This window comes from Labeo rohita, chromosome 19 (assembly GCF_022985175.1).
Source record: "Labeo rohita strain BAU-BD-2019 chromosome 19, IGBB_LRoh.1.0, whole genome shotgun sequence".
Taxonomy (NCBI): Eukaryota; Metazoa; Chordata; class Actinopteri; order Cypriniformes; family Cyprinidae; genus Labeo; species Labeo rohita.
In genome coordinates this window covers 7858585-7880318 of record NC_066887.1, presented here as the reverse complement: position 1 = coordinate 7880318, position 21734 = coordinate 7858585, and the positions used below count along the sequence as shown (strand labels likewise).

General features: G+C 34.5%; 2 protein-coding genes across 3 annotated transcripts; one reads left to right on the top strand and one right to left on the bottom strand.

The window, feature by feature from the left end:
• Positions 1–586: 586 nt before the first annotated feature.
• LOC127181876 (transmembrane protein 268) lies at positions 587–10690 on the bottom strand. Of its 2 annotated transcripts, none has more exons than XM_051136867.1 (11): positions 10371–10690; positions 10226–10284; positions 9869–9921; positions 7466–7601; positions 6964–7058; positions 6769–6876; positions 4916–5074; positions 4698–4808; positions 3685–3774; positions 2218–2430; positions 587–916 (listed from the first exon to the last, which is right to left on the bottom strand). In XM_051136867.1, the coding sequence occupies exons 4-11, from the start codon at positions 7575–7577 to the stop codon at positions 752–754; spliced, it is 1053 nt and encodes a 350-aa protein (XP_050992824.1). In that variant the 5' UTR covers positions 7578–7601; positions 9869–9921; positions 10226–10284; positions 10371–10690; the 3' UTR covers positions 587–751. The 2 variants fall into 2 exon arrangements, with proteins under 2 accessions (XP_050992824.1, XP_050992825.1); XM_051136868.1 differs by having other exon boundaries at positions 7466–7598.
• A 3115-nt stretch (positions 10691–13805) lies between these two features.
• LOC127181873 (sialidase-1-like) lies at positions 13806–20799 on the top strand. The gene is made up of 6 exons (XM_051136861.1): positions 13806–14018; positions 14523–14712; positions 14794–15056; positions 15267–15449; positions 19327–19546; positions 19632–20799. The coding sequence occupies exons 1-6, from the start codon at positions 13950–13952 to the stop codon at positions 19850–19852; spliced, it is 1146 nt and encodes a 381-aa protein (XP_050992818.1). The 5' UTR covers positions 13806–13949; the 3' UTR covers positions 19853–20799.
• The last annotated feature ends 935 nt before the right edge of the window (positions 20800–21734 follow it).

Genomic DNA, 21734 nt, shown 5'->3' with positions numbered 1-21734 from the left:
CACCCCCTTGTCATCCAAGATGTTCATGTCTTTCTTTATTCAGTCATAAAGAAATTGTGTTTTTTGAGGAAAACCTTTCAGGATATTTCTCCATATAATGGACTGATATGGTGCCCCGAGTTTGAACTTCCGAAATGCAGTTTAGGTGCGGCTTCAATCAATCCCAAATGTGATTGTAAATTATCCCAGCCGAGGAAGAAGGGTCTTATCTAGCAAAATGATCGGTTATTTTCATAAATAATACAAGTAATATACTTTTTAATGTCAAACGCTCATCCTGTCTTACTCTGCTTTCCGGTTCATGACAGTTAGGGTATATCGAAAAACTCTAACTGTATATTCTCCCTCAACTTCAAAATCGTCCTATATCGCTGTTTCTGAAATCCTGAAATGTTTTCCTCATAAAACATAATTTCTTTATGACTGAAAGACATGAACATCTTGGATGACAAGGGGGTGAGTACATTATCTGTACCTTTTTGTTCTGGAAGTGAACTTCTCCTTTAACATGGAAGACAAGGAAATCACTTCGTTTTTAACACATGGTGAGCATATGGTGCAAAAAAAGAACCATAATAAGTCAGGAAACAAAAAAATATAATATGTATTTCAGTTAACAGATGAAATCATAACAGTTTAAGAGCAGCAAGAACAGTCTGTGACTGTATCATAACTGACAGCAAAACAATCATCCAAGAGAACTGGATGACTAATACTTTTGAGTGTAAGATTGATAGTCATGATAGTCTGTCTACCGCAGGACCTTCAGCTCCACAAACTCACACAGACACATACAGGAAGTGGAGTGGTTTCTCCTTGCACCTGAAGGCTGCTGGGGAGGAACAGGAAGCTTGTTTGATACCAGCAGTCTGACATAAAGTGCACTGTAGGTCATCAGGAGCTGCTGAGCAATCGCCTGAAGGAAACAGAAAACACATTTTTCACTTTAGAACAATCAAAGGAGCCTATAATATTCTAAATATAACTAAAGCAATAATATTAGTTTTTGTTTTGACTATTCTTTTCCTTATGAGAATAATTAAGTTGCACTGTATTATTAATTTTACAGTAGTCTAGGTGAATAAGTGCATAAATGAAAGTGGAGTCATTCTCTTTTTTGCCTAGTATTCTATGATGCGTAAACTGACCAATCAGAATGGTTATGCAAATGATGGAGCATAATTTCCATATAAATAAACAAATGCATTATAGGAGGAGGTCTCCCAGTCCTGCAGATGGCCTGCCTGATTTGTCATTCATTGTCCTATGATGACAGCTGTTGGTTTGGCGATGGGAAATATTATTATGTACTGTATCAAGAATTTCTTAATTTATTAGAAAAAAGTAAGCTACTGTAATCTTCTATTGTTACCATGTGATATATTTGATCATTTTGAATTTTCTGCCTAATTTTGATTAGCTTTCATCTAAAATTGTCATTCAATCCACCACTGATAAGAATATAAGAACACTGACTGATTTACACTACCAGTCAAATGTTTTTTTAAATGTTTTTTTAAAGTCTCTTCTCAAAGTACAGCACAAGCAGTAATATTGTAATTTTTTACTATTTAAAATAACTGCTTTCTATTTGATTATGTTTTAAAATGTAATTTATTCCTGTGATCAAAGCTACATTTTCAGCATCATCACTTCAATCTTCAGTGTCACAAGATCCTTCAGAAATCATTCTAATATGCTGTTTAAGAAACATTTTTATTATTATTATCAATATTTAAAACAGTTGAGTACATTTTTTCAGGATAGTTTGATGAATAGAAAGACCCAAAGATCAGCATTTATCTGAAATAAAAAGCTTTTGTAACATTATACACTATACCATTTAAAAACTTGGAGTCAGTATAATTTTTCTTTTTGCTCAAAAACATGTATTATTATTAATAATAATAAATGTTTTTGAGCAGCAAATTAGAATATTAAAATGATTTCTGAAGGAAAGTGACTGGAGTAACGATGCTAAAAATTCAGCTTTGAAATCACAGGAATAAATTAAATTTTAAAATATATTCAAATAAAAAGCAGTTATTTTTAAATAGTAAAAATATTTTAAAATTGTACTATTTTTGCTGTACTTCAGATCAAATAAACGCAGGCTTGGTGAGCAGAAGAGACATCTTTAAAATACATTAAAACTCTTACTGTTCAAAAACTTTTGACTGCTAGTGTATATATTATTAATAATTTGTATTTTTTCACCTGATTTGGAAGAGCGGTGTCAGGCATCAAGCTGAAGTTTTTGGTGAGTTTAGAGTCTTCCCGTTGACTAGTTGATGCGCTTTGCTCTCGTCTCTCCACCAGCAGCGGCTGCTCTTCTTCTGGAAGCTCCTCGTCATGTGATCCAGCCTCGAGATCCAGGGTCGTGACCTCGGTCACTAGAACTAGGTGGGACATTCTTTTCTTGAGTTTGTTCTGCAGGGTGAAACAGGAACTTTGTAACAGTTTTTCCATTCTCTCGCAGGGTTATTTTAGTATCACTAAGATACTATTATAGTTTTATTCATATTTTTTATTAATTTAATTACAGTTTTTAGTAATTTTGTGGTTTTCTGTTTTATTGGTTTGTTTTAGTTTCAAATATGTCTACATAGATTTTATTTCAGTTTTAGTCATTTTAGAACATCAGGTAAAGCTAAATGAAAGAGAGTAATAATAGCTGAAATAAAATGAATTTACTTTTTTAATATTTTACTTCATTTTAGGTTTAGTTAAAGGTGATGTATCATGAAAATCTGACTTTTTCCATGCTTAAGTGCTATAATTGGGTCCCCGGTGCATCTACCAATCTACCAGTCTTGGTAAGCCTTTTCTGCAAGCATGTGGAAAAAATGAGCATGTCAGATTTTGCGTGATGTAGTAATGGAAACTTATTATATTATTACCGCTCCTTAATCTGCATGTTTCTACCCAAGGTGCTATTCTGTTTTCGCAAGCGACAAGGGTGTACCAGTTCTAACGCCATGGTAAAAGTTTGAGAAAGCATGCTTAATGTTCTGCCATTGGCTGTGCAGACGAGCATCAAACAGTATTTATTTACTGTATATTACGCTGATGCCACACAGATCTAATATAAACGTGATTTCATTCCCAGCTATTTTCCTTCACAGACATAACCGACTGTTTTTGTAACTCCAGTGTGTTTTTAGCATAAACTTGTGTGTATTTGGCAGTTTAAGCGCAATAAGACATGAAAGAGAAGTTTAGTTTAAAACTCACAGTCGCTTTTTGTTCACGTGCTTCAGGTGTGTGCGCTCAGAAAACAGCAGCTCATTTGCATTTAAAGAGACATGCACGAAAACAGCGTGTTTCTGCTTCCGCTCAAAATAGGCATTTTTTAAAATTATACAATAAATGATCTTTGGGGTATTTTGAGCTGAAACTTCACAGACGCATTCTGGGGACATCTGAGACTATTACATCTTGTAAAAAGAGGCATAATAGGTCTCCTATAACTATAATAACGCTGTTCTCTCATAATTTCTGTCTTTCTATCTGAGTAAGACTAAACAACAGTAAACTGTTGAGGTACGACGTTTGGATTTCATCTGCGCTCATTGTTTGATGTGCCGCTGTATTTGTAGTGCAAAACATTTCTGTATTGATTATTTTCTGTCAAGCCCCGGAGCATCAACATAAGAACAAATCGATGAACAAAAGCAAGCCAACCTGTACTTGATCCCTGACAAAACTCATGTCGTCCAGCGCTTCAGTCAGAGATAGCAGACATTGGGATGTGTCCCAGTATACACAGAACAGCTACAGACAGAAAGCAAGATCAAACAGCACCAGTTAAACAAGTTTGCTCATGGCTCTAAACATGATCAGTTTCATCGGAAAACAAATCAAGATAAGGGCGCAACACAGGAAGGCATTCAGTTATCTGATTATACAGTAAACAATCTCTTACTCTCATTCCACTAAACCGTTAACCACCGCTCTCAACTTTCTGGCAGAGAAATTCTTGCTTATTCAGAAATCTTATTTACGATGTGATATGCACGCAAATAATTTTGGTCAAAATATAATAGACACATTCATCTGAAGTTCATTATTTCATATTACATAGCACTCCCAAACAAAAACAGGAAGAGTTTTAAGAAGAAAATTAAGGGATAAGAATGCTGGTAGGTGTGTAGTACAGATAGTTCACTAAGTTATGAAAATTCTTCATTTACACACCCTAATGTCATTCTAAACCTGTTTGCCTTTATGTATTCTGTTGAACAAAAAGAAGAAATTCTGATTACCAACATAAACAGTTTTGATGAATGACTTCTATTGTATGGCCAAAAATAACACAGAGACATTTTGCAAAAGAAAAAGCGTCAAACAGGTTTGGAACGGAGTGAGAAATGATGCCAGTGTTCAAACTTGGGTGAACTATCCCTTTAAATTTCTCATGCTGCCACAGAGGATGATGGGAAATGTAGTCTTGTAAGTAAGACGCCACATATACTGGTTAATTAGTAGCTAATATTTTCTACCAGGCTTGATCACGTAAAATGTGTACAAAGTACATCGCACAATCAGCGCTGATGATCAATTCCTGTTACCTTCTGCCATAAAACTTCAATTGACTTCTCACCCAATGGAAAGGTTATCATACTCACAAGACATGCAGGCAGCATGAGATAAAATTTATAGTAAACATGCATTATATTAAGTACAAAAGCAATTACCTGCAGTTTTCCTCTGCATTTCTGCACCCAGTCAGCCACTCCCACCAGCAGCTTGTGCCTGACCATGTGCTCATTAACCCCCACCAACCGCACGTCTGTGTTCATGTTGATCTGAAACAGATACACCCGTCAAACTCAGCTACATTCAGAACTCAATTGGTCCTAACAAGTAAAAGCAAGTGACGTCATCAGAGATGATATGTCATGTGACAGCCCACCTTTTTGTTGCTGTGGTGGAAGATGAGGATGATGGCGGTGGTGAGGATTATGGACACCAGACTGACACACAGACAGAGCACCCAGAAGTCTGTTGTGTTGCCATCGAGGTACATGTGAATGGTCGAGTACACAGCGCACCACAGCACCGCATATAAGAGCTGCAACACACACACAACATGCAAAAAAGTCCCGTATTTCCTTAATGTCACCTGATCCAAATTCCTGTCTGATTATTTCTGCTGTCTGCTGATTGGAAGTGTTTTTGTGCAAAATAGTGAAAGGTAATCATAAGGTAAATGTCAGGCAAGTAAGAACATGATTTTGAATCCGATTGTACTATTTTTTAGCTTTATTGCACTGTTGAATAGTTAACTACCAAGTTGAAAAAAAAAACAGTATGTGCTGGTTAAGTATGTTTTGAAGCATGGCAGCTGGTTTGAGCTGGTTTAAGCTGGTCCTAATTAACTAGCTCCTGCTCAGGTCCAGCTCATAACTAGCTTAAACCAGCTCAAACCAAGTGCCATGCTTCAAAACATACTTAACCAGCGCATGCTGTTTTTTCAACAGGGTAGTGTTTAGCTATTTAACTATCAACTACAAATTTATAATTCATTCAAATGACTTATGTTGTTCATGATTTTAAACAATTTTGACTTCATTTTAAATAATTTTGACTTTATTCTCGAAACATTTCAACTTTATTCTTGTAATTTCGACTTTATTCTTGCAATTTCGACTTTATTCTCAAAACATTTAGACTCTATTCTCATAATTTCGACTTTTTTCTTGTCATTTCGACTTTATTCTTGAAACATTTCGACTTTATTCTCTTAATTTCAACTATTCTCGAAACATTTTGGCTTTCTTTCTGTAATTCCGACTTTTTCATAATTTCGATTTTATTGTCGAAACATTTAGACTTTATTTTTGTAATTTTAACTTTATTTTTGTAATTTCGACTTTATTCTAGAAACATTTTGACTTTATTTTAGTAATTTCGACTTTATTCTCAAAACATTTTGACATTTTCATAATTTCTGTTTTATTCTTGAGACTTTATTTAGACTTTATGTAATTTCGATATTATTTTTGTAATTTTGACCTTCTTCTCGAAACATTTCAACTTTATTCTCGTAATTTCGACTTTATTCTCATAATTTCAACTATTCTCAAAACATTTCGGCTTTATTTCTGTAATTCCGACTTTTTCATAATTTCGATTTTATTGTCGAAACATTTAGACTTTATTTTTTTGTAATTTTAACTTTATTTTTGTAATTTCGACTTTATTCTAGAAACATTTTGACTTTATTTTAGTAATTTTGACTTTATTCTCAAAACATTTTGACATTTTCATAATTTTGGCTTTATTCTTGAGACTTTATTTAGACATGTAATTTCAATATTATTTTTGTAATTTTGACCTTCTTCTCAAAACATTTCAACTTTATTCTCGTAATTTCGACTTTATTCTCGAAACATTGTGACTTTATTCTTGTAATGTTGACTTTATTCTCAAAATACTTAGACTTTATTCTCATAATTTTGACTTTACTCTAAATATTTTGACTTTTGTTTTTTTTGTTTTTTATGTGGCACTAAAACACTGTCGTAATTTTGGTTTAATTAGTGAAAGTCCGTTTTTTTTTTTTTTTTTTTTTTAATACAGTAATGAAAATCCTAATGGTTTAAAAAAAAGTTTCATTTCTTTAAGAGACTTGTCTTAACACTCTCTCTTGTGATTTTGGATTGAAACATGAGCTGGCCTATACATAACAGGTTCTATGAGTTTCCCATAGTCCTACGTGCTGAAATGTGTGTGAACTGCTGTGTTGAACAGTGCATTTCTTACGGGTGCCATGATGACATTAAAAATGTTTGAGTTGAAAAGCAGGTATCTTCTGACAGATGGGTGTTCCAGTGCTAAATGAAGTGGACCCTCAAAATCCTCAGCTGGAATCTGAAATAGATTTAATGTCAAAATACAACATGGAAGTTTGATTTAGTTTAATTCAGAAATGTGTAGAAATGCTGGAACTGTACTAGCCTGGAAGCCTTTGGATTCCAGAAGAGTCCTGCAGTGTGACAAGTCAAACATGGGAGTGACCCAAGTGGATGTGGACACAGACGCCACACGCTGACCTGACATAAAGACACCAGATGAGGTCAATTAAACAGTTTAAAACTAAAATCTCATCTTTAATAGGCTGGTGTCTCTTGTCGCCAGGGAGAATTTGAGCTGGATTAAGCCTATTAAGAACTAAAAAATGAAAATAATGCATTCAAAGGAAGCAAAGTGGATTTACTGGATGACATATTTTCAATTCCTGTGGTCCTAAAGAAGATCTACAGCATGACAAGTTATGAAAGACTCATTAGAGCATTACAAGCATTTAATTCAGTACCACTGTGTCCTTCAGGGCAATAAACTAGTGCAGTAAAACTCACACTGCAGTCACATTCCCACTCAGCGTTTTATGATTTCAGTTTGCTGGTTTTTAGTAATACTAAAAGGGGACAGGCAGAGAGAGAAACAGGCAAGTATGTACCATTCCTCCATGTGGACGCTGTGCCTGGTTCTCCTGCCGTGACTGGCTGTCCTGTGGGGGATACAACATCACCTCTTTCCTCTCCATTACACTGCCGCTCCCTCTCCTCCATGGTGACGCCCACTGTCAGAACCTGCTGGAAAACACACACTGAAATATTACCAAACACTGTCACTGCAACTGCAGTTTAAGTTGCATATAAAAGAAAAATATGATCAAAACGAGCGCTCAAGGCAAAACACCACAGGTGAAGAGGGTCAATATTTTAACAAATAGATATCACCATACGTCAGTTTCAATACAAATTTTATGTTTAGATATGCAAATCGAAAATGCACTCATTTGAATACATTTCAACATGAATCTCTTCTATATATGTGACCCTGGACCACAAAGCCAGTCATAAGGGTCAATTTTTTGAAATTGAGATTTATACAAAGCTGAATAAATAAGCTTATCTGATGGTTCAAAAAATCGAAATATTATGAAAAACGCCTTTAAAGTTGTCTAAATGAAGTGCTTAGCGATGCATATTACTAACCAAAAATTAAGGTTCGATATGTTTACGGTAGGAAATTTACAAAAAATCTTCATGGAACATGATATTTACTTAATATCCTAATGATTTTTGCATTAAAGAAAAATTAATAATTTTGACCCATACAATGTATTTTTGGCTATTGCTACAAATACACCCACGCTACTTATGACTGGTTTTATGGTCCAGGGTCACATATACAATAAAAAAGTGTTTACATACGCTTTATTCTTAATACTGTACTGTTACCTGAATGATTCACAGCTGTGTTTTTGGGTGTGTGTGTGTTTTTTTTTTTTTTTTGGAAAAAAGGATGCATTAAGAGCCAGGGGGTTAAAACTTTTTGACTATGAAGATCAGCGTAAATTTAACTTATTTTGTCTGCTGGAAAACATGTAAGTATCTCCTGTAGCTTCTGATGGGCAGTACTAAATAAAAAAATATGATATTAAGGCAAATAAGACAAATGTACACATCTTTATTCCGTTAAAAAGTTTTCACCCCCCGGTTCTTAATGCATAATTTTTCCTTCTGGAGCATCAGTGAACGTTTGAACCTTCTGTAATAGTTGCATATGAGTCCCACAGTTGTCCTCAGTGTGAAAATATGGATCTTAAAATCATACAGTTATTGTTAGAAAGGGTTCAAATACACAAAAATGCTGAAAAACCAAAGAATTTGTGGGACATGAAGGATTTTTCTGAAGAACAGTGGGCAGTTTAACTGTTCAGGACAAACAAAGAACTCATGAACAACAAAAACAACAACAACAACAACAAAAAACAGCTGTGGATCATTCAGGCAACAAAACAATATTAAGAATCAAGTGTATGTAAACGTTTGAACTGAGTCATTTTTATAAATTCAGTTATTATTTTCTCTTGTGGACTATATGTCAACGTCTTTTATGTTAAAAAAATAACAGAAATAACAGGCATTTTGCATGATCCCTCTTATTTTGGTAAAATAATTAACATTTTGCAGATTTTGAAAGGTGTATGTAAACTTTTGACCTCAACTCTATAATGCTATGGAAACAAAATAGCCTAAAATCCCCAAAATCTTGTCTTGCCCCAAGGAAAAAGACAGTGGCAACGCTGCCCGTATTCTGTTTCATTAAAAAAATTCCCTTAAGGAAGTCAGATGCTAGATAGTTGCTAGATAGTCAAAAACAAAAAAAAACCAACAACAACAAAAACAAAAAAAAAATTAAGCCTGACCAGCACATGATATGCAGGAAAAAAAAAAATTTTGTGTTATTAAATTATTTTCCTCATTTCATTCAAATCATTTCCAAGTTTGATTCATTTGTTACTTTGTTTCAGGTACATCATGGCCACATTGGTTTACCTCATTTTAATTAGTTAAACCGTGGCTACAGTTTACCTAAAATGAATAAGGTATAAATAAGTCATTGAAATGAATTCTTAAAGTTACAATGACAACAGATCATTTTTTCCATACTGTGTATAATGGATGAAACGTAAACGGTAGGGCGGGACTTATTCTGTGCATCGGTTGTTGATTGGTTGTTGAGATGTGGGCATGTCACTTCAGAGTGGATCAAGTTATGACATTTTTATTAAAAATCATGAGGTAATGAATCACACAATGTTTAACATGGAGTTTAGTAACTAAATAGGGTGAAATTTCATTTCACAATATATTGCCTCAACAAGCACCACAAACTAATGAGGTCTAGGAAGGTTAAGACATAACATGTGTAATGTAACATAAGAAAAGCAAAATTCATAATATAATTTATAATTATAACTAGAATACGCTATTCAGATGAGATCTTACACTCGGAAAGTAATCTCAAAAGAAGGGTTCAAACTTCAAATAAGCCAAAAAATGATGCAAACCTTAGTTCAGGGACCAGCTTGTCTCAGTCGATGCTTTCAGCACAGTTCACTGCCTGTGTAAGAACAGGAAACACTTGCAGTCAACTTCTCTTTTTAAAGTTTCATATACAAGAAAGTGAGGAAGATGTTAGGTTTCTCAACAGTAAATAAACTGACAGCATTTCTTAACCCGGTTTCTAAAATTCTGTACATGCTTTTGAGTTGTAAGTGGTTGCAAGCAGTGTTTTTATATAATATGCATTAATATGCATTAACCTTTGCATGCATTATAGAGAAACTGCTTCAAGAGCTGTTAATGTTTTACCATTGTGACCCGGGGAACTCAGATCAAATGGTTTTACAGCAATTTCAACAAACCTGTAAGCACAGCAACTGACACGATAGCATTCACAGTGGACTCCACTGCAGCCTGCAAGCTGAAGAAAATGATAGACATTATTATACAGCATGTGTCTATATATAGCTTACCCTGAAAATGATCCTCCGTTTCATTCTCACTCACCTAGTTTTATAATACAGCAAACATGTTTAACTCCTAAAGAACAGAGTGTGAATGAGACAGCAAATCCATCTCTTCATTTCTCTCATTGTGTCTGCCTCAGTTTCTTGTCAGTCATGCCTGCTGTTGCCAACACCTTCGCTCTTCTTTTTTTTTTTCTTGTTAGTCTCCTCCCACTGTTTTAACTCTCATTTAATCTCTTCATATTTGCTTTGTCTTTCTCTTATTTTTTTCCCATCAGGCTCCTCTTATGGTCTCATAAGCTCTCTCTTTCTCTTTCACTCCTCATGAGTGTCTCTTCCTCCTTTATGTGAATGCAAAACTGATTTTAAACCCTCCCCCTCATGCTCTTCCTCTATCTCTTTATTTTGAGTCGTTTCTTTTTCTCTCAGCTTGTGACTCAGCTCAGTCTGAACACATGACTGCAGGAATGTACACACAATTTCACAGACCCATGGTGAAAAAAGTGTGTGCTTGTGCTTGAATGTGTGCAAGACCAAGAAAGAAAAAGAGACAGAGCATAGTAATGCTGGGATCTTTCTATGTGTATTTACTGTTGCCAAAACTGATGCTGGTCAGTGAGTTTATAGAAAATAAACAAAACAGAATCTGAGTCAAAAGTCCAGTTGCAGTGGTTTTGTATGTTGGTTTTATATCCTGGTCAGAATTGTGTTAAATTAGCATATTCAGGGTGAATTCTGTCCTTAAAAAATGTCCATATTATCATATTTTTATAATGTCTCTTGGGTAAGTGAATACAGCATTGTTGTTCAGATTCAAGACTCTAGACTTTTTTAAGCTTAGACATAAGGCCAGAAAATAAACACAAATCTGAGTAGTGTTTATGGATGAAAATAAGACTCACAGTTCACTAGTGCCATCAACAGGATTTGTTAAAAAATGCATCTAAATTTGTGCAGAAACTCAGGTGTGTAACTGACCATTTATAATTAAATCTAAATGTTATATAGTAATATCCAGTAGGTAATATAAAGATAAACTATTTGTTGTAGGTGCATTTATTTATTTTAAAAAAGATGTACATTTCTTAGACTTTTATGACTATTTTTGATGCCTTTTTTTTTCTGTTATTTAAAATTACTATTATTATTATTATTATTATTATTTGTAGTAGAGTGATAATGCACAGCACACTGGAGACAAATTTTTCTAAATATATTTTAATTAAATTAAAGCACATTTCAACAATGACTGTATGATTTTGAGATTCATCTTTTCACAATGAGGGCAACTGAGGGACTCATACGCAACTTACAGAAGGTTCAGAAGCAGGGGGTGAAAACTTTTGGAATTTAAAGATCAGGGTAAATTTAACTTATTTTGTCTTCTGGGAAAGATGTAAGTATCTTCTGTAGCTTCTGATGGGCAGTACTACATGAAAAATATGATATTTAGGCAAAATAAGAAAAATGTACACATCATTCTGTTCAAACGTTTTCACCCCCCAGGTCTTAAAGCACTAAAAAACACAGCTGTGGATCATTCAGGTAACAACACAGTATTAAGAATCAAGTGTATGTAAACTTTTGAATGGGGTTATTTTTATGAATTCAACTATTGTTTTCTCTTGTGGACTATGCAAACTCTTTTTCAGGTCAGTACTAAATAAATTATAACATGCATTTTGTATGATCCCTCTTATTTTGCTAAAATAATTAACATTTTGCAGATTTTGCAAGGTATATGTAAACTTTTGACTTCAACTGTAGTGCAGCACTCACTGAAACACAGTCTGGTCAAACTCTTTTTGAGTAATGTGTTCTTTAAACTGTCTCAAGGTCCTCTGATATCGCTGATGCATTTATTAGTAAAATAATGTATGTTATTGTCACGTTGTTTGTTATATCAGAGGGCAGGATGTACTTTTCAGCCAACATCTTGTGACCTTTTATTCCATAACAAAAATCATGAAATTAAAAATCATATCTTACAGATAGCCTTAAGGCTAAAGACATTTATCTAACAAGTGTACCTTTTGTGAAGTGGACAGTCTTCCCTCAAGATTTATAATGCTAAACAGAATTGGACTCTGCTGCTATGATCCAGCATATAAATCACAGGTCTACCGCTCAGCATGAACTGAACACATGAATAGCACTGATTAAAACTTTAATTATGTAAAATATAATTATGGACAACAGACAGCGCTCACTCACTGACTCCACCTGCTGGGAAATAAAAGTGACCATAAGAAGAACACAAGAAGAACACTTGGCCCATAGCATACAATTAACGAACTGAATCCATTTTGCAGGTAAGAAACGATGTTGATATGTGTGTGTGTGTGTACTTGTTTTTGCTACATAGTGGGGACCAAATGTCCCCACAAGGATAGTAAAACCTGAAATTTTTGGCCTGCGGTCCCCACAATGTTAAAAAATTATTAAAAATAGTAAATGATGTTTATCTGAAAGTGTAACGATGCAAACATGTTTTCTGTAAGGGCTAGGTTTAGGGTTAGGGTTGGGTTAGGGGATAGACAATATCGTTTAGTCAGTATAAAATCTATAGAAGTCTATGGAAAGTCCCCACAATTCACAAAAACAAACGTGTGTGTGTGTGTGTGCGTATATATATATATATAGGGTATTGTGTATAATAAATACACAAAAAATTAAAATATTTGTAGTCTTCAGTTAAAAATAATAATTTGAGTCTACAAAGATCCTGCCACCACATTTAAAACAACAATTGGTTTAAAAAAAAAAAAAAGTATATTAAACTTTAACAAAAACAATTACATACAAATACAAAAATATATTTTACATACAACAGCACATGTATCCTTACATGTCAGTGGCAATGCATAAATAAATAAAAATAAAAAAAATAAATAAATAATCAAATAAATAAATAATAATAATACAAGAGAAAGGCTTTTTATATAAACAACTTGTACTTATTGAACAGCTGTATAGTCTTTTTTGCTTTTAAATTTTTACTTTTTTCTATTGTCTCCAAATATATTTTAAAATCAACTTTAAATTGTTCAAAATTTGTAAGTTTTCACTCCATTTGGCTTTATGAATATAGTAACGGGCAATTATAATAATCAAATCAAGCATAAATATAAAACCCTTATCACCATCAAGTGAAAAACATTTTAGCATAATTTCAGCTTCTACAAAATGCACAGAAATCATAGCTTTTTATTGTATGTAATTATTCAGTTCTTTCCAAAATATTTGTGACTTAGGAAATTCCCAAAATAAGTGATTAATAGTTTCAGGGGAAACAAAAAACAAAGGTGTCTTTAAAGTTCACCTTAAAACGCAGTACCACAAGTGATTTAACTAGGTAAACTCGATGGTTTAAATAAAATACCTATTTCCCATATTTCCCACTTCCGCTTTATTTTTTATCTTATATGTAAATTAGTCTGGCATGTGACTCTGACGTCACGCGGCGGCAGTCATATGACTCTGGACAAGGATGTGAGTCGTATGTTGTTGCTATGTAGATACTTAAGGATTCAGAAGTCATATTAAAGGAAATACATACCTTAATCAAGAAATTGTCGCTTCTTATTTGCTTATCGCAGTCGTATCTGCACGGTTTTCAATGGATTTTATCCGACAGTTCGGAATTGTAGTTGCGGTGCTTTCCAGCACACTTGCAGACAAACCTCAGGTAAATACATGACTAATGTCACATGATATTGTCCTGTTCTGTCCTCAAACTGTCATTTTATGTTATTAGAGATCTTAAATACGTGCTAGTAATTTGTTTGACTTGGTGTATGCAGAATGAAGTGTGTAATTGAATTAAAAGTTTTACTCTGCGGTGAAGCATGACTTCAAGTATGTGGTTTTTCATCAAAAGAACAGTGTTTTCAGTTTTGTTAACAGATTTTATTAAAGATAATTAAGTTTTAGATTTACATTCATACACTTTCAACACATTCTTACAGAGGTGCTGCAAAATAACCAGGAAGGCAGTGTATTTAGAGGGTTTATTTATTTATTTGTATTTATTTATTATGTTTACTTACATTTTTATAGAATAATTTGCACTAATACAGCATGTTGACAACAAACGTATTGTTTTGTCATGTGTTTGTCATATGAACGACCCATCCCAAATCATTTCTTTATGCCGTTGCTTCATTATTGTAATTCTCCACACTTCCCACAGATTGACCCGCTGGTATACGAGGAGCAGTTGTTATGGGTCGGCGGTGGAGCCGGTGAGGTCAACACTTACAGGATCCCTCTGCTAACCTTCACGACATATGGAAGTCTGCTGGCGTTCTCTGAGGCCAGGAAAATGTCCTCCGGTGACATTGGCGCGAAGTTTATCGCACTGAGACGCTCTAAAGACAAAGGTGGAGCATCCACTTTCACTACAGTCATAAATGGCTATTTTAGATGAAACTCAATTGTAATCTCTTTCATGTATCTCTTAGGAGCCACCTGGTCTCCCACCTCATTCATAGTGGACGATGGTGCTTTAGCAGATGGGTTGAATCTAGGTTCTGTTGTTGTGGATGAAGAGACCGGCGCTGTGATACTCATCTACTCTCTGTGTTTTCACCGTTATCACTGCGACCCCTCCAGCACCATGATGGTGCAGAGTCTAGATGATGGATTTACGTGGAGTGCCCCACGAAACCTCTCCATTGAGTTGGGGGTGAAGAGTTTTGCTCCAGGGCCTGGCTTTGGAATACAGGTGTGGTTAGAGCTGTTTACTTTCTGTTCCTCCTTCTGAGCATGGTTTTATGACTTCCCATTGTTTATGACTTCATGAGTTATATAAAACTGAATTTTATTATTTGTGGTTAAGCGTTGGTTTATAAAGTAGAACAGAAAAAGCTGGTACTTTCCAGAATTTTTTTTTTTTTTTATGTGCCTTTAGTTGATCACACGCCTGTTTTTACAGAAAAGGTATCCTCCCAATGTGGGTCGTCTGGTGGTGTGTGGCCACGGATCCATTGCTGGTGATGGGGTCTTCTGCATCCTGAGTGATGATCATGGTAAATCCTGGAGATATGGAGCTGCTCTAAAGAGCATCCCTTACAACCAACCTAAACAAGACCTGGACTTCAACCCAGATGAGTGTCAGGTAATATTAAACAACTCGATACACAGTGTGTATCTATAGAGGGTTTGCACTTGCATCACGTTTTGTTCAGTTACCTGGATGCACGGCCATATGGGAGATACTCGTATGTAAACAACAGCATGGATTGCATGGTTAATGTACTACTGAATACGTTGTTTTGCTAATTTATGCTGTCTAAAGCATGGAAAATGTGTGGAAGCTGCTAAATCATATAGAGAAGGACTTAGTAAGCAGAAAAGGCTGCACTATTTTGGCAAACTAAAGTTAATAGGTGGTAAAGATAAGTACAAGCAGTATTAATCAAGATATTAGACTAATATTTCACCTACCTCACCAGAAATTATGAGAACAACCACGATTGTGGTCAAGATTTTTGCCCTGAAAAGTTCAGTTTGGTCAACCACAAATGCCTTTTGTTCCTCAGACAGTTTTTTGCACTCGTCTCTTTGATTTGTTATAACTTTTGGCAGTCTATAGTACTCCAAATGTTTTTGTGGTCTGACCGATTAATACAGCCAAAAACATGACAATAATTGACCATTTTCAGCAGCAATAATTAGCAAAATATGTGAATTTCGTTCGGTTCAGTGCAGTCATAGAAGTTGCAAAGAATGCACTGGTTAAATAATGATAAAATGTAAAAAAGAAAGAGCCAGTAATTCATTGTTAAGAAAAAAAGTATTGTGGCAAATTTTCAGGTATTACAGGAATTGCATATTTTACAACTTATATCCGTCAAGTGATATTATGTAATCTTAATTACCATAATTTGCTTTATAATACATGTGGTAAAATAAAAAGCCACATGATGAAGAGTTTATCATAAAGAGTCAGACCATAAACATGGCTAATATTCAAATATAGATGGTGCACAGAGTCAAGACAAACAAAGGCAATCAGGTTAACACACATTCAGAGCTGGACAAATTACTTACAAATTGTAGTCTGTTACTGATTCCAAATTACATGACAAAAATTGAAGTTAGTAATGTAATCCATTACATCACATCACACATTTTAGGTAATATAATCTGACTACTTTTTGATAAGTTTTCACCTAACTCATTTATCACATTGATTTAAATAGGATTTAAATAGGATAAAAATGTACCATATTAATATAAAAAATACTTAGAGTAAGAAATGTTTTTTCCATTGGGGTTTGTGAAGGAACTACAGGAGGTTCGAGAGTTTAATGAAAAGCTAATAATTAATTAAATCATAAAAATGTTAAAGTAAAATTAATATTTAAAAAATAAAATCAAAATAAAACTTACTAAAAAGTACGTATTTAATCTGTTTGCCTGCATTTTATATGACCTTTAACACCCATCAGAGAACCGTAAACATGCAAATGCATTCTTAATTATAAAAATATTTATTTTAACGTGAATTTGTGCATTTTAATATGTTTGAAAGACAAAAGCCTTCCAAAGACATAGTAATACATACTTAAATAATCTACTGAGTAATAATTAAAAGAAAAATTAATATGATTATCAAATGCTGTGTCACCACCTGACTAATGACAGATCTTTCTGTGAATGTCAACAAAACTGCAAGACTTTCTGAATGTATAGAAGTGGTAGGCTATTTTAGAAAGGAACATTTAAAAGATGAAAAAGAGGAATTAGGGATAAGCAATAAATGTTATCATTTATTGTTATTGTGTAAATATGTAATCACGTAATCCATAAAAAAGTAACTGTAGTCTGATTATGAGTATTTTAAAATGTAATGTAATCTAATTACACGTACTTAAAGAAGAAGACCACTTCCAAAACAAAGATTCACATATAATGTACTCACCCCATTGTCATCCAAGTCGTAAAGAAATTATGTTTTTTGAGGAAAACATTTCAGCATTTTTCTCCATATAATGGACTGATATGGTTCCCCCGAGTTTGAACTTCCAAAATGCAGTTTAAATGCGGCTTCAAATGATCCCAAATGCGGTCGTAAACAATCCCAGCCGAGGAAGAAGGGTCTTATCTAGCAAAACGATCGGTTATTTTCATTTTAAAAATACAATTTAAATACTTCTTATTCACAAACGCTCGTCTTGCCTTGCTCTTGTTGAACTCTGTGTATTCTGGCTCATGACAGTGTATGTCGTATTTTCTCCCTCAACTTCAAAAATCATTTCAAAATCATCCTACATCGCTGCAGAAGAACCGACACAGTCTTTGGAAAGTGAACATGCAAAGAAGATCAAACACCCTTAACAAAAAAACGTAAAACAGCGATATAGGACGATTTTGAAGTTGAGGGAGAACATGACAGTCCAGGCAGAGTAAGACAAGACGAGTGTTTGACATTAAAAAGTATATATTTGTATTTTTTTAATGAAAATAACCGATTATTTCGCTAGATAAGACCCTTCTTTCTCGGCTGGGATCGTTTACAACCGCATTTGGGATCATTTGAAGCCGCATTTAAACTGCATTTTGTTCAAAATTGGGGCACCATATCAGTCCATTATATGGAGAAAAATATTGAAATGTTTTCCTCAAAAAACATAATTTCTTTACGACTGAAGAAAGAAAGACATGAACATCTTGGATGGCACTGGGGTGAGTACATCATATGTGAATCTTTGTTTTGAAAGTGGACTTCTCCTTTAATTGTGGGAATCTGATTACATAATCCAGATTACATGTAGTTACAACCCAGCTCTGCACACAACACCAAAATAATGCAACACACACTGAGTAAATAACAGAAATGTAACAAGACACAAGTAAAATTGAAGCTGCAAGCAGTGTTGAAAGCGCCCTCCTACCTGGGCTTACCGCCTCCCGGTGGCTTTAGGAAGAGAGCATACTGTGGGCAATATGCATTTAAAGTGGTAAATATAGGAGGAATATGTCAAAGTAATTTATATGTGCCAAACTTCCGGTTGCCAACAGGTGGTGCTATGATTCTAACTGAATATTGGCCTTTAGATGTGTTCAGGTCAAGACTCTTAACGAACGTGTGAAGTTTGGGGCAGATCGGAAATTGTATGGCTAAGTTATACCAACTTCCTTAACATGGTGAAACATTGAAGTTTGCCAGGCCGCCACAGACACGTCCTTCAAGATCTTCACAATTTAACATCACTAAGGGCTTTAAATTACACTGACCAAATTTAGTGTCAAAAAGTTGAAATACAATGCCTGAAAACGGCACATAACTTACCAAGAAAATTCGAAATAACTTCCTGTTGGGTTTTGGACTGGGGGAATTTTTTTGCAGGTATTGGTGTGTTACATGTGTCTACTGAATTGCTCGAAAGGCACTTGTTGAAATATTATAGGTGGCGCTATTGAGACATTTTGCCACACCCACTTCTGAAACCCATATCAGATGTAAATTTTCACCGCTTTTGGCATGTGTGCAAAGTTTCATGGGTTTTCGAGCATGTTTAGGCCCTTAAAAAATGCAGTTCATTTTGGAGAAGAAGAAGAAACTGAGCAATTCCAATAGCATCCTCACACCATCGGTGCTCAGGCCCTAATAATAACAAAACTAAGAAACAAAACTGTTGTAATATATAAAATATACATGTGAAGTGTCACACAGGGACTTCTGAGTTTTTTACTGTTTTTCATTGTAAATTATATGGCAATTCACAACTCTTACATCCAAAAACCATAAAGTAAAATTGTTTTTACAGAAAAATTACATGTAATGTGATGTTAAAACCTCACTGTAAATGGCAAGGTAAGGTAACCAAGCGGTTTTTGCTTTACTGTATTCTACTCTTTCTTTCTTTTTTCAATAAAACATACAAACATGTTATTACAGTGTAGGCTTGATATTTAAACAACCTACGCTAATTTACTTCCTATTTGACTTGACATACTGTCTCACATCCTTTTGTCTGCTTTAACAGCCAGTGGAACTAGAGGATGGAAGTATAGTGATTAATGTGCGCAACCAGAACAACTACCACTGCCGCTGTCGAATAATAGTGCGAAGTTTGGATGGAGGAGAGTCTCTGCCCGTGGAGGAGCTGGTATTTGACAAAACACTAATCGACCCCGCCGTCGCAGCCGGAGCTCTGCAGAAACAAAGAGTGATGTACTTCACCAACCCCTCCAACACCCAGCACAGTAAGGAAGAGCAATTCACAAAGTATTACTCTGAAATATCAAAGTTAAAGCTTCATGAAAGATGAATTCTTATTTTCTTGCACAGGGGTCAATCTAACTCTTCGCTGGTCCTTCACTGATGGGAAGTCGTGGGAAAAGGAGGCTATCCAGATCTGGGCGGGGCCAAGCGGTTATTCGTCTATGACATCACTCAAAGGAGATTCTCCTGAGGACAGCAAATACATCTTCGTCATTTACGAAAAAGGCCATAAAGATTACTGGGAGACCATTTCTTTTGCCAAAATCCATCTGTATGGAGGGAAATAACATACAGGTGGAAAAGCCAAGAAAAAGGGATACTTAGGACTTTTAAAATTAACTTGGAGAAAACCAAGGTATTAGCCTGATGCAAAATCATTTTTACACATCTTTACATTAAATCTGGTCTTTACTACGAACTGTTTTTATATGAATTTCACTCCAGAAAAAATGAAGTCATCCTGCTTCAGTTTGATCTATACAGCATTATAATATAAAAACAAATATGATTGTACTCACTGGTTTTTACCTGTCAATGCACAAACAAAACCTTATAGGACATAAGTGTCTTGAAGTTCTCATCATTTCTTTGTGCAGTTGGTGAGCTGCACATGGGTTGCACATTTGTTCATAGGACTATTGGATGGTTTTTAATTGCTCAGGCACTGTTTGTCTGTTTATAATGATGTAACATAAGTGAATCTTCATGAAGCTAGAACGTTATAAAATGGTTGCTTTCTACTGTATAACAGTGATTGATTTGTAAGTCTTGAATACAGGTCATTTCATTTTAATTACCTGAAGGTGTTTCTCCAATCCCTGCTATTGCTTAAATTAATGAAAGCCTCTAAAATAACTCGCATAAACTGGAAGACACAAGGGTTTGAGACACTATAGACCCTCAAAGCAAGCAGTGTTTGTTATCCATATTATACAGCTGTGAAGTCAGAGAGCCACATTTTATATATTGAACTTTATCATTCATGTGCTTCAGGTTATGTGGTTTTGTTTACCCAGTCTGGCCTTTTTGTGGTCATAGATTTTAGATGCCAAACAATTATTTTGATAACATCCTACTGTAAGTGACTTTTAAATGGTACATGCAAGTTTGTATTGAAAGTTATTTGAAAGGCTTTCACTGTATTAAATTTCATTTTAACACATTTGACTTTTCACTCAATTTGCTGGATTACACAGGGACACATTTTATTGTTCAATAAATTTTATATTTTGATACAGCAACTCCTTGTTTCTTTTAATTCCAGCCATGTCCAAGATAAATAAAAATACAGCTTTACCTGACATTATATATTTATTAGTACTTTTATGTTTATCAGAGATGATCACTAGAATGTTCTTAAAGCCCCCCTGTAGTGAAAATCAAGATTTTTTATGTTGTTTATTTGTCTATGTGGCGTTTTAATATGCTTTTAAACAAACCATGTAGCAGTCCATTAATCAACACCATTGCTGAGTATTTTCTCCGTAAAACCAAGGTTTCCCAGAGGCTGTCCCAGAAATGTGGTTTGAAACAGCCCTTTTTTGCTACGTCACAAAATAAGTAACCAATCACGTCAAAGGATTCCTATCATTAGCGTGCAACATACACCAATAGGGTTTTCAGCACAAAACCAAACAATAAATAGAGCATTTAATGGCGCATATAGAGCATTAAATAGAGCACAACCGCAGCAACAGTGTAAAAGTAGCGGGATTCTGATGGGTGGTAGAGTTACATGCAAGCTGTTTTAAGGCATGAGAAAATTTAGTAAAATTTAAATGTCATTTTGATGATCAAAGATCATTTTTAAGGGATAAAAATTTTGACTACAGGGGGACTTTAACACAAATGTACTATATTTAATGACATGGCACAACACTCCCTCCACCTGACCTCAAAACTCATAGAGACTAAAATATATCCAGGGCCTTATGAAATCTGTTTTATTTTTTCTCAAATTCCATTTTTTTTCCTTTTTAATTTTTCCGCATTCCATTTTTTAATGGTTACATTCAGTTTTATTTATCATAAATCTTGTCTAATTAATTAAAATTATGAAACTTATACAATTTCTTATCAATTTTTTAAAATTTGAACAAAAATTACATATTTAGGGCCGTATGATTTTTTAAAAATCTTTTGTCTCACAGTTTTATTGTTATCAAATGA